General features: G+C 43.5%; 2 protein-coding genes across 4 annotated transcripts in view; one reads left to right on the forward strand and one right to left on the reverse strand.

Moving 5' to 3' along the window:
* The window catches only part of tmem71 (transmembrane protein 71), a 16,052-nt gene continuing 3,769 nt past the window's right edge, over positions 1–12,283 (forward strand). Inside the window, exons 1-10 of one of the 3 annotated variants that reach the window (XM_069511465.1) lie at positions 1–214; positions 3,024–3,128; positions 4,284–4,345; positions 5,127–5,172; positions 5,393–5,602; positions 10,525–10,787; positions 10,857–11,051; positions 11,293–11,359; positions 11,689–11,750; positions 12,159–12,208. In XM_069511465.1, the coding sequence (XP_069367566.1) occupies positions 4,315–4,345; positions 5,127–5,172; positions 5,393–5,602; positions 10,525–10,787; positions 10,857–11,051; positions 11,293–11,359; positions 11,689–11,750; positions 12,159–12,208 (924 nt within the window). In that variant the 5' untranslated portion in view covers positions 1–214; positions 3,024–3,128; positions 4,284–4,314. Of the gene's footprint in view, positions 1,056–3,023; positions 3,129–4,283; positions 4,346–4,374; positions 4,925–5,107; positions 5,173–5,392; positions 5,603–10,524; positions 10,788–10,856; positions 11,052–11,292; positions 11,360–11,688; positions 11,751–12,158; positions 12,209–12,283 lie in introns of those variants that run through there. The other 2 variants (XM_069511466.1, XM_069511464.1) reach the window with 2 other exon arrangements.
* LOC138405097 (tripartite motif-containing protein 16-like) lies at positions 7,594–10,476 on the reverse strand. The gene has a single exon (XM_069511429.1). The coding sequence runs from the start codon at positions 9,885–9,887 to the stop codon at positions 8,220–8,222; it is 1,668 nt and encodes a 555-aa protein (XP_069367530.1). The 5' UTR covers positions 9,888–10,476; the 3' UTR covers positions 7,594–8,219.

Genomic DNA, 12,283 nt, shown 5'->3' on the forward strand with positions numbered 1-12,283 from the left:
GTTGTTGTTGTGTTTTATTTTGACAGCAGTGTGTTTCCTGTGTGAGGGTGAGGCTCAGAACCAGCTGCAGCTTCTTCTTCTTCTTCTTCTTCTTCACTTCGATTTCACCAAACACAGAAAATAAGAAGAATTAAAAACCAAAGAGAACAGACGCGTGACCGCCCCACAGGAAGAGCATTTTATTGTGAAAGCGCGCAGAGGAGCAGACAAAGCGGTGAGGTCATTTTAATTTCTGTTTTTGTCTGAACGAAGAAAAATGTGAGAAAAATCCAAACCGACGGTTCGATCCGCAGGAATCAGTTTGTCTCGTGTGGTTCGTTCGGTTCTTTCCTTCCTGTGCTGGAAGTAAATTAAATAAATTAAATTTCTTATCACTGTAACGACACGAACATAATTATTGTTGCTGCATGAACACGAGACATGAGACGAGATTAAAGTTTCACAGCAATAAATCATCACTAGATTCATGAAATCACGAGACTTAATTTAATATATTTCATATTGTTTCCACTTGAAGAAATTAAACCTCTCGGAAACATGTTTAAATGTTTTTATTTTTATCTCGTATTAATCATGAACCAACATCTCATGTTGCTTTAGAACAAATATTAATCCAGTGATGGTCAGAAGATGTTTAAACACGTAAATATATTCCAATAAAATATCTTTAAAATGTAAAAGTCTGAGCATCATCAACACTGCACGTAGGAATATTATATATATATTATTTAAAAGTTCAGTGCAGACATAAATAAAGACACAGTGAAAACAGATGGAATGAGAGGCAGGAGAATCACTGAAGGAAACTAAAATCAACCCTGTGCAGGTGGAAGTGAAATGGTTTGGTCCATCTGTGTGTTTCCTGCTACGTCTTTTCCTCCAACATCAGCAGCTCCAACACTGCTGCTGCTGCAAGGCATGCTGGGAGGATGGGAAGAGTCCAATGTTGCACACATGTCAGGGAGAAATAGAGGAAGAGGAATAAATAGAGGAAGAGGAGCTTTAAGTCACAGTTTTCAGCCTCACAGACGATTTAGGAATCGCTTCATGTTGACGTACGTAAAATAAAGATATAATTAATATTTAAATATGTAAGTGATAAGAGCTCATGTTAGTCACAGTTATTTCTTTCCTCAATCTTTGGCTGTATTTTAGTTTCTGTCATTTACACAGAAGATTCAAACATTTATTATAATAATGAATTTGTTTAATAATAAAATACTGACGTATAGCTTTAAACTTGAGCTATATATATATATATATATATATATATATATATATATATTTAATATTATGTTTGATTTGTCATTGTGTTTGATTGAATGACACAGATGTGTATTGAAGATGTCCACATCCTGTTCCTGCTGCTCGCTTGAAGTTTCTTTGTCCCCTGTAACGAAGACCAAGCGTCCCTTGTGTGGGCTCATGTTGTCGAGCGTTCAGCCGCAGTGATGTGTTGCGTTTTCAATCTTTTCCCAGTGGAACCAGCGGAGGAGGAGGAGCCCCTCCCCTCGTCCTCTGACAGACAGTCTGTTGTTTGTTTCCCTCCAACAGTCACTGACCCAGTTCATCACTTTGGTGTGAAGCTTTTATTCAACCGAGCGACAGAGTGGTGCCTCTTCTCGTCAGAGCATCTCTGATGAGCAGAAAACAAGAATTCATTTGATTCTCAACAGACGAAGTCGGCTTGAAAGAGTTCGTCCTCATGTTCAGAGCTACCAGGCTGCTCCCACACTTTGTGCCAAGCTAGGCTAACCGCGCCCCGACACATACTTAGCTTTAAGTTGCCAAAGTGATCCCATCATCTATATGCTGAAGACGTCCAGGTTTATTTTTTTGTAATAATCTTGAAGTATTTAGACTCAGTAGACTCTTAGAAACCATCTGTTTATGTTTGACAATGCACGTTAATTAACATGTGCACTGAAGTCCAACAGGTAAATGTCTCGGATTCAGCCGATGATTAAAAAATACAAATAACATAAATCGTTTTCAGACAGTTTCTCTTTCATGCGTGAACAACGCAGCAGGAGATTGAAAACACAGAAACCTCCGGAGAGTTCCCATGAGGGCGGAGCAGCAGACGGAGGCAGGAAGTAACGTATTGCTGCGGAGACCATGTGTTTTCATTTGAATTGACAACTGTCGGATCTCTGTTTTCTACGTGTGTGGCTCCACTTTTTCATCCTTGTTTCCTGTTAGTTTTTTCAGTTTTGAATCCCTTGTGTCGTGGAAACGTCGTCAACACGCTCGCTCGCTGTGAATCCTCGCAGAGTCTCCTGTTGTGTTGTCAAAGCAGCTCATTCGGACATTCTCCAGAGGTTTTACTTTTACTGACCGGAGAAAGTCCAGAGGCTGTCACTCTGACATTTGCCCTCTCACCTGCAGCCCCTCTGGAGAACGTCTGGAGATGCTCTGGAGTTCAGTGCAGGTCTGAAAGCACTTTATGACACATGTTCACTTCCACCAACCAGAGCAGCCTCAGTCATCAGACTTTCTTTTTCCAGACTCGTATGAGGTCACAGTGACCTTTGACCACTGAATTTGAATCAGGTCATCTGTGAGTTCACGTGAACATTTGTGCCAAATTTAGGCAAAAGGGTGTTCATGAGATATCAAAACAAAATGCCTCTGGCCACTAGGTGTCGCCAGTGTGGAGGCATGAAAATGCTGTGTGTGTTTCGATTGGACTGTTGGATGGTGAAGCACAGTGTCTGTGAACGGTGTCGTATAAATGAGCTTGTTTTATCTCAGTCAGGCTCCTAATGAGACGATGAGTAGAGAGAACAGACTCAGTTGGTCTGATGAGCTGATGTTTGATCACACTGCAGAGAATGGAAACATGTTTTCTGATTTCTCGCCTCGGTCTAAGAATAAAGATAAAAGCATCTGCAGCGACGGGACACAGAGCCTGAAGAGTCGTCCCTGTGACGGTCGGAGCTGCAGCTGTGTCCAGCAGACGCAGAGTTAACAGGAAACATGAGCTCAGAGTCACAGCCCCTCTGTTTTTCTTTCTCCTGCAGCTTTTCTCTGCTGCTCCAGGATGTGAGAGAACCACAACAAGAAAACTCTCAGCGGAAAACTCGAGGCCGCAGTGACGTCTCATCCGAGCAGCAACAGGTTTAAAGGTGAGGCTTAAAAAAACCTTCCTAATGAATAACCTGCACTTCTTCTGCAGTCTGATCAGCCAGGATTAGATTTTTAATTGGCCTGTTGAACGTTAATTCACCTCATCCCTCAGTGCTCAGACTGGAGGGATCAGCTCTGGATTAACTCCACTGACTGTAATAAGTTACTGACGAGCAGATCAGGACGGATTGTGGATTTTAAAACAGATCAAGTCACTTGAAGAAGAAAAAAATGGTTTCATGTGGATTTTTGTGCCTTTAACAAAAAGCAGACTCAACTTTTTCTGTCCCGCCCGATAGATTTTATTCCACTTGACTCAAACAAACTCACCAGAAAAACAAATGTGGATAAATCCATGTCAGGAAACAACTCAACCTTTATCAGAAGATTATTTTTGTGAAGTGTTTTTAAAGATTGGCGTCTTTAATAGAACCCCTGGCCTCGGAGCAGAGACGTCTGGACTGTAAATAAAGATGGACGTCTCCTCTTCCCGGCACTATTAGGCCAAAATATCTCGGACACGAACACGAACATCTTATGCCGATGAACGACCTGAAATGAAAGATTCAATACATTTGTTAACTACATCTGTAAACACATCAGTGAATAAATACATAAAGATCAAATAACAGGACAACAAATGAAAAGAGTGATAATTAATGTGAAGACAAATAAACCGAGTGTTTAAGGTTGTGGTAACAAAGAAAAGTCAAGTGTTACATATTGTTTCATGAACTTATAGTTACCATTGTTTATAATAATAATGATAGTGATTCAGTCAGATTTGAGATTTATTGATGCATTTCCACATTTTATTGTTTAAATATCTCAGTACACATCTTTGTTTTAGTCTTTAAACTGAGTCTTGTGTTAACCTCTGAAAACACTTGAGCCTTAAAAGCACATTGAAGAAACTAATCTACAGCCAGGACTTTTCTGGAAGTTTGTCTCTGGACAGATTTCCTGCTGGGAAAATGATTTCTCGCCATCTTTTAAAAATACCTCGACTTGGTTTGTTCTGGGCTTCAACTGCATCTAATGAAAAAGTCTGAACAGGAAATGGGAGAACGAGGGTGAGCTGTGTTGTTCTTTTCTTTTTTCTGTGGGCTGAATGTTCCTCACTCCGCCTCCTGGGTTTCTAATGTCTTTCACAGGTCAACAGCAGAGACGCTGCTGCAGACAAACATGGCCCTGTTCTTCTCTGGAGCCGTGACGAGTACGTCAGCGACGACACTCTGATAACACACAACACATCTGCACAAACCTCCTTGTTAACAGGAGCTTTTCTATGGTGCTCAGAACAGTTACTGGTAAAATAACAAGTCAGACACTGAATCAGATTTCTCAGATTTATTACTATAAAAATCAACATCCTGTCTGGTGTCTGTGGTGAAAGTTAGAAACTTAAAAACTTAGTTCTGTAAATAAACACACGGGATCTCTGCAGCAGAATAAAAACGTAACTTCCTGCCTCCGCCGGCTGCTCCACCCCTCACCTGAACGCTCCGGAGGTTTCTGTGTGGTGAACAAGTCAGAGCGTGTGAAAGACAAAATCTAGAGAAAGTCCAGACACAATTCTGCGGACTTCCTGCGGAGCTCAAGAAATAAACAAAGATAAAGAAAGTGAAGAAAGAAATCCCTGGTTCTGCCCTTTGATCTGGATCCACAACACGTTTAATGACTTCGTCTCTGACCCATGAAACACCCGTCCACCAATTTCAACTTAGTGCGACAGTTCCTGTTCAATCCTGCCGATAATCAAACAAACAAAGACACGCAGATGAAAACATCTGAGGTAAAAATCAGTGCCGGTAATTCTGTCATCTCAGACAGCAAACCTCTGCCTCCTTCATACATGACTTTTGTTTTGAAAAGCCATAGAACAACAGACTTCCTGTCAGTCACATTCCTGCACCGTGTTTGTTCTGTGTGTGTGTGTGTGTGTGTGTGTGTGTGTGTGTGTGTGTGTGTGTAACAGTGTGTTCTCTGTTGTTCAGGTTCACCGATTAAACGGAGGTTGCGGGCGAATCACTCCTGTCAGAGGTGAGCATGTTTTCACATCAACAACAATCAAACATTTTATGACTAATGATTATTAATGATTATTAATGATTATTAATGATTATTAATGATTAGTGTGGTGTCTTCACGCAGCGTTACTCAAATGATAAAACCAGGAGTCATCTCCACAACAACAGAGCAAAAGATCCTGTATCACATGGTGTCCCTGACGCTAACCTGCTCATGTCTGCGTCTCCCTCAGCCTCGACCTGTCTCTCCTCTCTCCCGACTCCTCGTACGTCTGTTACTCCTCGGTGGACGGCGGTGACCCCTGCTGCTGCCGCCGCTCCCCGCGCCTCCTCACCAACGGGTACTACACCGTCACAGAGGACAGCTTCTCCTGGGACGATGACGGAAACGTGTCGCTGACGCCCTGCAAGACCAACGTGTCCTACAAGGAGAACCTGGTCAGGTGAGAGCGAGCGGTTTTAAAAAACATTTGAATTTGTTTCCACGACATTAGTCTTCAGTTTCATGGAGTTTATGTCTCCTGGTATGAAAACTCTTATTTTACAGATTAACCAAGTACAAAACTATTTCCTGTATTCTAGTTCTCTACGTTTGGTTTTCTTTTCATTTGTAATGGTTTGAGGGTTAGGGTTAGAGGAGCACCATCATGATTCAACCATTTATTGCACACATGGGACACAGATGTTCTTGGTGCAGAAGGCTCCATTCCCTGAATTAGCCAAGCGGCATGCTAAGATAAAACAGGGAACACATGCAAAACACCCAAAACTAGAATAATAATATCTATATGTAGCAGCAAGCATGCGGTAGACCTGATGTTGATGAACGAATGCCAGCGTGCATCCAAAAAACCAAAACGTGGTTTGGGTGCAGGTGGAGGAGGGGACTCAGGTGAAGCTGCAGGAACAGCGGCTCTCAGCGGTGTAAAAAGAGAGTGAGAGTAAACTCGCAGCTTTTTACGATGTTCTCTTGACGTGACGTGAGCGACGTTAGGACCGGGAGTACCAGGAGGACCGGGAGGACCGGGAGGACCGGGAGGACCGGTAGGACCGGAGGACCAGGTCTTCATCCTGTGTACCGTTGGCGTAGAGCTCGTTTAGCGGAGGTGCTAGCTGCTAGCCTGAGCAGCTAGCACCTGCATTAGCGGAAACTACGACGCTTCTTCTTCGATGCATCGATGTCCCGAGATGAGACATGACGAGACATGAAGAGACATGAAGGGACATGAAGAGATATGATGAGACGTGATGAGACATGATGGGACATGAGACATGATGGGACATGAGACATGAGACATGAAGAGACATGATGGGACATGATTGTACATTAGTATATGTTTCACAAACAAGGAGATACTTAATCTTTTGGACTTTATTCTCGTAATTAATTCCCCAATTTTTTTTTTTTTTTAAATGTGGCCCTCATACTCCGTCGTAATATTTAAATACTTTATATTCAAATACTTTATATTCAAATACTTTATATTTACATGGAGGGGACCCTCTCTACGGAGGCCGCCATGTTTTTTACATGAGTCCAGACTGAACAAACTAAAACCTTTTGAGTTTTTATAACAACTGAAGCTGCCACAGGTTCTTCTTCATGTTTGGAAGGAGAGGGGGGGGGGGGGGGGGTGTTCAGCTGCAACACGACACTTCACCACTAGATGTCACTAAATTCTACACACTGGACCTTTAAGATCAAAACAGTTGGAAACCACGAGCTCAGACAAACATGTTCAAGGACTGAAACATTTCAGACCAGACACCGACAGCAAACCAACATGTTGTTGTGACTTTTACTAACAGTTACAGACGTGCACACACACACACACACACACACACACACACACACACACATACACACACACACCCTCCTCATACACGCAGGTTTAATTGCTGCAAAACGCCTGACATCAGCTGCCCTGAGCCAAGGGTGTGGTGTCATCTGTCCCGGTTGCTAGGAGACATGCGTATCAGTGAAACTCCTCTTATCAACGTGTGAAGAGTTTCTTTCCTCTGTCACATCACGACTTCGGCCGCCACACGTCACCGACTGTATCAAACACTGAACATGCGTCTCATTCGAAAAAAAAAGACTTTCACCACACACTCGAGCCAAACACACCGAGTGTTTCTTTATGCTGAAGAATTTTATCTTTCATCACGGTCGAGTGGAAATCTGAACATCAGGAGAAATCTGAAACTACAGACAATGAGAAATGTGTCTGGTACAAGGAGTCATTTGAAAAGAGCACTGGTCAAAACCAGGACTTTAATCAGATCTTGAGTATTTTTGGGATCTGCCCTGAAAAGACAGAGACTGAACAGGAACACTGTGGTTTGTGTGTTTCAGGAGGAAACTGTCTCAGTTGTTGTCTCACATCACTTTCACTTTGTCTCCATCAGCTTTGAATGAAGACAAAACAACAGACTGGATTTATTCTTTATTTCAACTTTCAGCTTCTTCACACATTCGATTGTTATTGCTTCAAATAAGAGATTTAAATGTAAATACACATGTAGAAGGAACAGACGTGATGAGGACAAACCCTCAGAGGGACTCGATCAGGACGCTCTCCAATGAACTGCTAGTTCAGATCAAGACAATCAAAAAGCACAGAAAGCTACACAGCAGCAGATCAACACGTCCGTCCACTAAATATGTGAATACAAGGAGGACGAGTGGATTCACACTTTACAAAGATGAGACGCGATAAAAACAAACCTTCAGCAGCTTCAACAAATAATCAGCTCATTGATTATGATCAGGATCAATACAGGTTCTAAAACATCCCAGAAGCTTATTTCTACATTGATTCAGAAAACAACAGCAACATTAGTTCTTTCAAACACATTCATGTCAGTGTCATTATAGATTCTGTCTTTACAAAGTGAGACTGAACATCTGGGATGAAGGAGGGCCAGTGTTTGATTGACAGCTGATCTCTGTGCGGAGCAGAAACGTCACCACGACGAACTTTGAGCAACAAACATGGAGACAAAAGAAGTTCAAGATTTAAACACAGAATCTAAATCACTGCTTTTAAAGACTCCAGACTATTTGAGTTTACACAACTCAGCTGAGGATCCAGAATTAAAAAACCCAACTCCAGCATAGAGAGGCTGAGTGAATGTGGTCTGGACTCTGTGGAGGAGAGTCATGGTGTCAGAGACGCTGTAGAAGGACAGAACACCTGCACTGTGATCCAGGTACACTCCTACTCTGGAGGACGGAGGACCTGACACTGGAGTCTGGATGTTGTTGTGATGAAAGTTATAAATGTTTCCATCACAATCTAACATCCAAGATTTATCATTGAATCCAAATCCACAGTCATCTGACCACCCTGCTCTGTTGATATTCTTGTATGTGACTGCTACACTAACTCCTCCTTCTCTCTCCACCTCCCAGTAACAACGTCCAGTCAGACTCTCTCTACTCAGGACCTGAAACCAATCAGTGAATCTGTCTGGATGATCAGAATAAATCTCTTCTTCACTCATTAATGTCACTTTTCTGTTTCCCTCAGATAATAACAGTTCTTTGTGTGCTGTGTTTGGATCCAGTGTGATTTCCTGTGGATATTTGAAGAAGTCAGCTCTGGTCTTGGGCTCTGGTTGTGGCAGTAAAACATCCACTTGAGACACAATCTGTAAAATCTTTGTCTCTGTCTCACTCAGAATGTCCTGTAGTCGACCTCTGACCTGTGACACAGCTGCTGTCACGTCCTCAAAGTACCTCAGAGGACGGATCCTGATGCTGGATGAGTGTGTAGATTCACTGAGTGACAGTGAGGGGTAGTTGAGTAGAAACTGGATGTGATCCTCTGTGTGTGAGAGCTGCTTCAGTTCATCGTCTCTCCTCTTCAGCTCAGTGATCTCCTGCTCCAGTTTCTCCTGAAGCTCTTTGACTCGCCTCACTTCAGTTTCCTGCTGGGATCTGATCTGCTGCTTCACATCAGAGCTTCTTTTCTCCAGCAGACGGATCAGCTCAGTGAAGATCTTCTCACTGTCCTCCACTGCTTTATCAGCAGAGCGGTTGACGGCCTCCTCCTCCTGTTGAAGCAGCTTCACATCTTTCTCTCTGTCCTGGAGTCTCTGCTGGATCGTTTGTCTCCTCGGCCCGAGCTCTCTCTGCCTCTCAGTCCTTTCTGCTGCAGCTGTGACTGTGTCGTGGTCTTTATGTTGATCCACAGAGCAGAGATAACAGATACACTGCTGATCAGTGCGGCAGAACATCTTCTTCACCTCATCGTGACGAGAGCAGATGTTCTCCTGGAGCTTCTCGGAGGGCTCCACCAGCTTGTGCTTCTTAAATGGAGGTGACTGAAAATGAGGCTGGAGGTGTTTTTCACAATAAGAGGCCAAACAATCCAAACAGGACTTGAGAGCTTTGAGTTTTCTCCCAGTGCAGAAATCACAGGCCACATCTTCAGGTCCAGCATAGCAGTGATCAGCAGGAGCAGCTTGGAGTCCAGTCTTCTTCAGCTCCTCCACTAAATCAGCTAACATGGTGCTTTTCACCAGGACAGGCCTCAGTGCGAAGGTCTCTCTACACTGAGGACAGCTGTAGATTCCTCTCTGATCCTCATTGTCCCAGTGGGTTTTAATACAGCTCATACAGTAGCTGTGTCCACAGCCAATAGTCACTGGATCCTTCAGTAGATCCAGACAGATCGAACAAGAGATTCTTTCTCCGTCCAGTTGATTTTCTTGCTGCGCCATTTCACCCGCTGCCAGTGACTGTAGAATAGTTTCACTTTCTCTGAACAGAAACAGAGTCTCTGCTTCTCCCCCTCTCGTTCACTTCCTGCAGTGACTCAGCTCCCACAGTTCACGTCTTGTTCACTGATTCTTACACTGACACGTCTGTGACGGGAGGAGACAGAGAAATATCCTGACTGGGAGGAGCTGGTTGTGTTTGAGAGCAGGAAGAAGCTTTACTACATTTCTCTACCATGAGCTGTTTGGGAGTTTTTTATCTGTGTCATCACATTTCAAAGTGAATGTTTGCACAGGGAGCTGTCACATTCAGCTCACAACAGCACAGGTTGAATAAGTTTACAAAATCAGCTTTTTATATTTTGAGGTTTGATCATAGAAGTGATTCCTGAGGCCCAGTGATGAGCCGAGAGCAAAGTAACACATGAACCAGCAGCAAGTTGCATCTCGAAGTGAGGAGATTCAAATCTGCGTTGTTTTGATCACAGATATGATTCACATCAGCTTTCAGGCCGTGAACACAACAAGAATAAATGAATGACATAACAAAGTTGCTGTGGCAATAAAAGAGGAGGAGCACCACAAACTGATGAGATTAACGACATCATCACTGTTAAAGATTTAAATTTCTTGTTCTCAGGGTTTTCCGCCGCAGACGGAGGCCTCGCAGCTCGCTGGCTCGCCTCCTCAGCGACGTCACAGAGAGCTGCCAGTCGTGGCTGGGTGAGAGAGTCTTCAGAGGCGTTTTCGGAACTGGACAAAACCAGAACCGGGACCAGGACAGAGAGGACGAGCGTGATCACAATTGGGCCATCAGCAGCCAGCAGGTCCTCACGCCGGATGACTCCTCCTGGGTCGGGTTGAGCGCCACTGAGCTGGAAGAGAGCCGCAGCTTTACATACGGTAAAGTTCAGCCCAGACGTGATTCTACATGAACCGAAACATTTCTAAAAATTAATTTTGTCCTCTCAGACCCGACAGAGATCCCGTCCTGTCCTGACAAAGTGTCTCCGCCCCCGAGGCTGCTCATCCAGGAGGAGATTTGCTCTGAGATCTGTCAATCAAAGGAGCAGTTCACCCAGTCATTGGGGGGACTGTCAGAGGTCCCGCCCACCTCTGCTTTCTACACCAGTGCCTGCTGCTGTCAGACGTCACCTGAGCACACGGGTCAGCATCGTTAATGTTCCTAATCGGTGTCGCTGCAGTTTGTCCTGAATTAACCAGAGTGGGTGGAGTCATGGGTCGGGGGTCAGAACATCATCTCTTTTTTTTTCTGTCTTGTTTTTTGTTTCGTTCTCAAACTCGACGAAGACAAACGCTGATGATTCTGACACGTTAGCTCGCTCATCAGGGACTCACGCCGTCTCAGCCCAGATCTGACGAGATTGTGTTTGTATTTTTGTTTCAGGGTTAACGATGAAGGTCTTTCTCCTCCTCATCTTCACCGTCTTCATCTTCTCAACTCTTTACTCGAGGTAAAACGTTTTGCATCTCTGCGCCGGCAACAGCCACTGAGCAGAGGCTTGATGTTTTCAGGTCGTCCGTCTTCTTGTGAACACAATATCTGAAGAGCACCTCGAGTGAATCCCTGACACACACGTTGACTTTGCCTCACGGGTGAACTGATTAGATTTGGTTGGTCAAAGGTCACTGTGACCTCAGAAATGTTTTTGGCCTCGTTATATTGTTTTGAATGCAGTATATCAGGTTTACCAGGTGGGGGCGTGCAAACAGGATTATTTTTGTAAAACTGTGAAATATTTATTTTGAATGTTTTCTAAAAGAATAGTTTTTTTTGCTGCAGGTGTTTGTGGTGGAGCACGACTGTTACTTCAACCGTGTTCATGGTGATCACAACTTTTATGTGTAAGTATCACAAACTCACACGGATGTGTCACCTCACTGGAACATGTTAAAGTTCCAAGGCCATGTATGGATGATGTCATTTTAAAGATACTTGAAATTTAAAATTTCTCTTCTCTGGTTTAAATTGAATCGCTACTTCAACCTTCATTATATGGAGACTTCGGTTTGATAAGATGTTAACATTCATTTTGTTGTTTATTTCTTTGATTCATTTTAAAGCAGCAAAGTTGACATGAACTCAAGTGTCCTGAGAAAACTAAATACTTATTGACCTTCAATTCTAAGTGTCTGCTGCAGATTAAAAAAATATTTGTTTCTTTTTAAATGATCAATATCAGCTATTCCAAACTTTTCACACTGAGATGTTTGAAAGGAAAGGTTTTTTATTTGTAGTTGTGTCTCTTCCAGTCCTGACGAAGTCGGGGCCGATGGGCGAGTGGAGGAGGGCGAAGACGGAGGTGAGTCACAAACCAAACAAGTTTCACTCCACTTCATCGACTGCCAGCGAAAGACGTAACGCTAATGTTCTCTCC

The sequence above is a fragment of the Paralichthys olivaceus genome, chromosome 16 (genome assembly GCF_024713975.1).
Source record: "Paralichthys olivaceus isolate ysfri-2021 chromosome 16, ASM2471397v2, whole genome shotgun sequence".
Classification (NCBI taxonomy): Eukaryota; Metazoa; Chordata; class Actinopteri; order Pleuronectiformes; family Paralichthyidae; genus Paralichthys; species Paralichthys olivaceus.

What these genes read in the sequence shown, in the direction of transcription:
- LOC138405097 (XM_069511429.1), bottom strand. Translation starts at nt 9,887, where the DNA reads ATGGCGCAGCAAGAAAATCAACTGGACGGAGAAAGAATCTCTTGTTCG.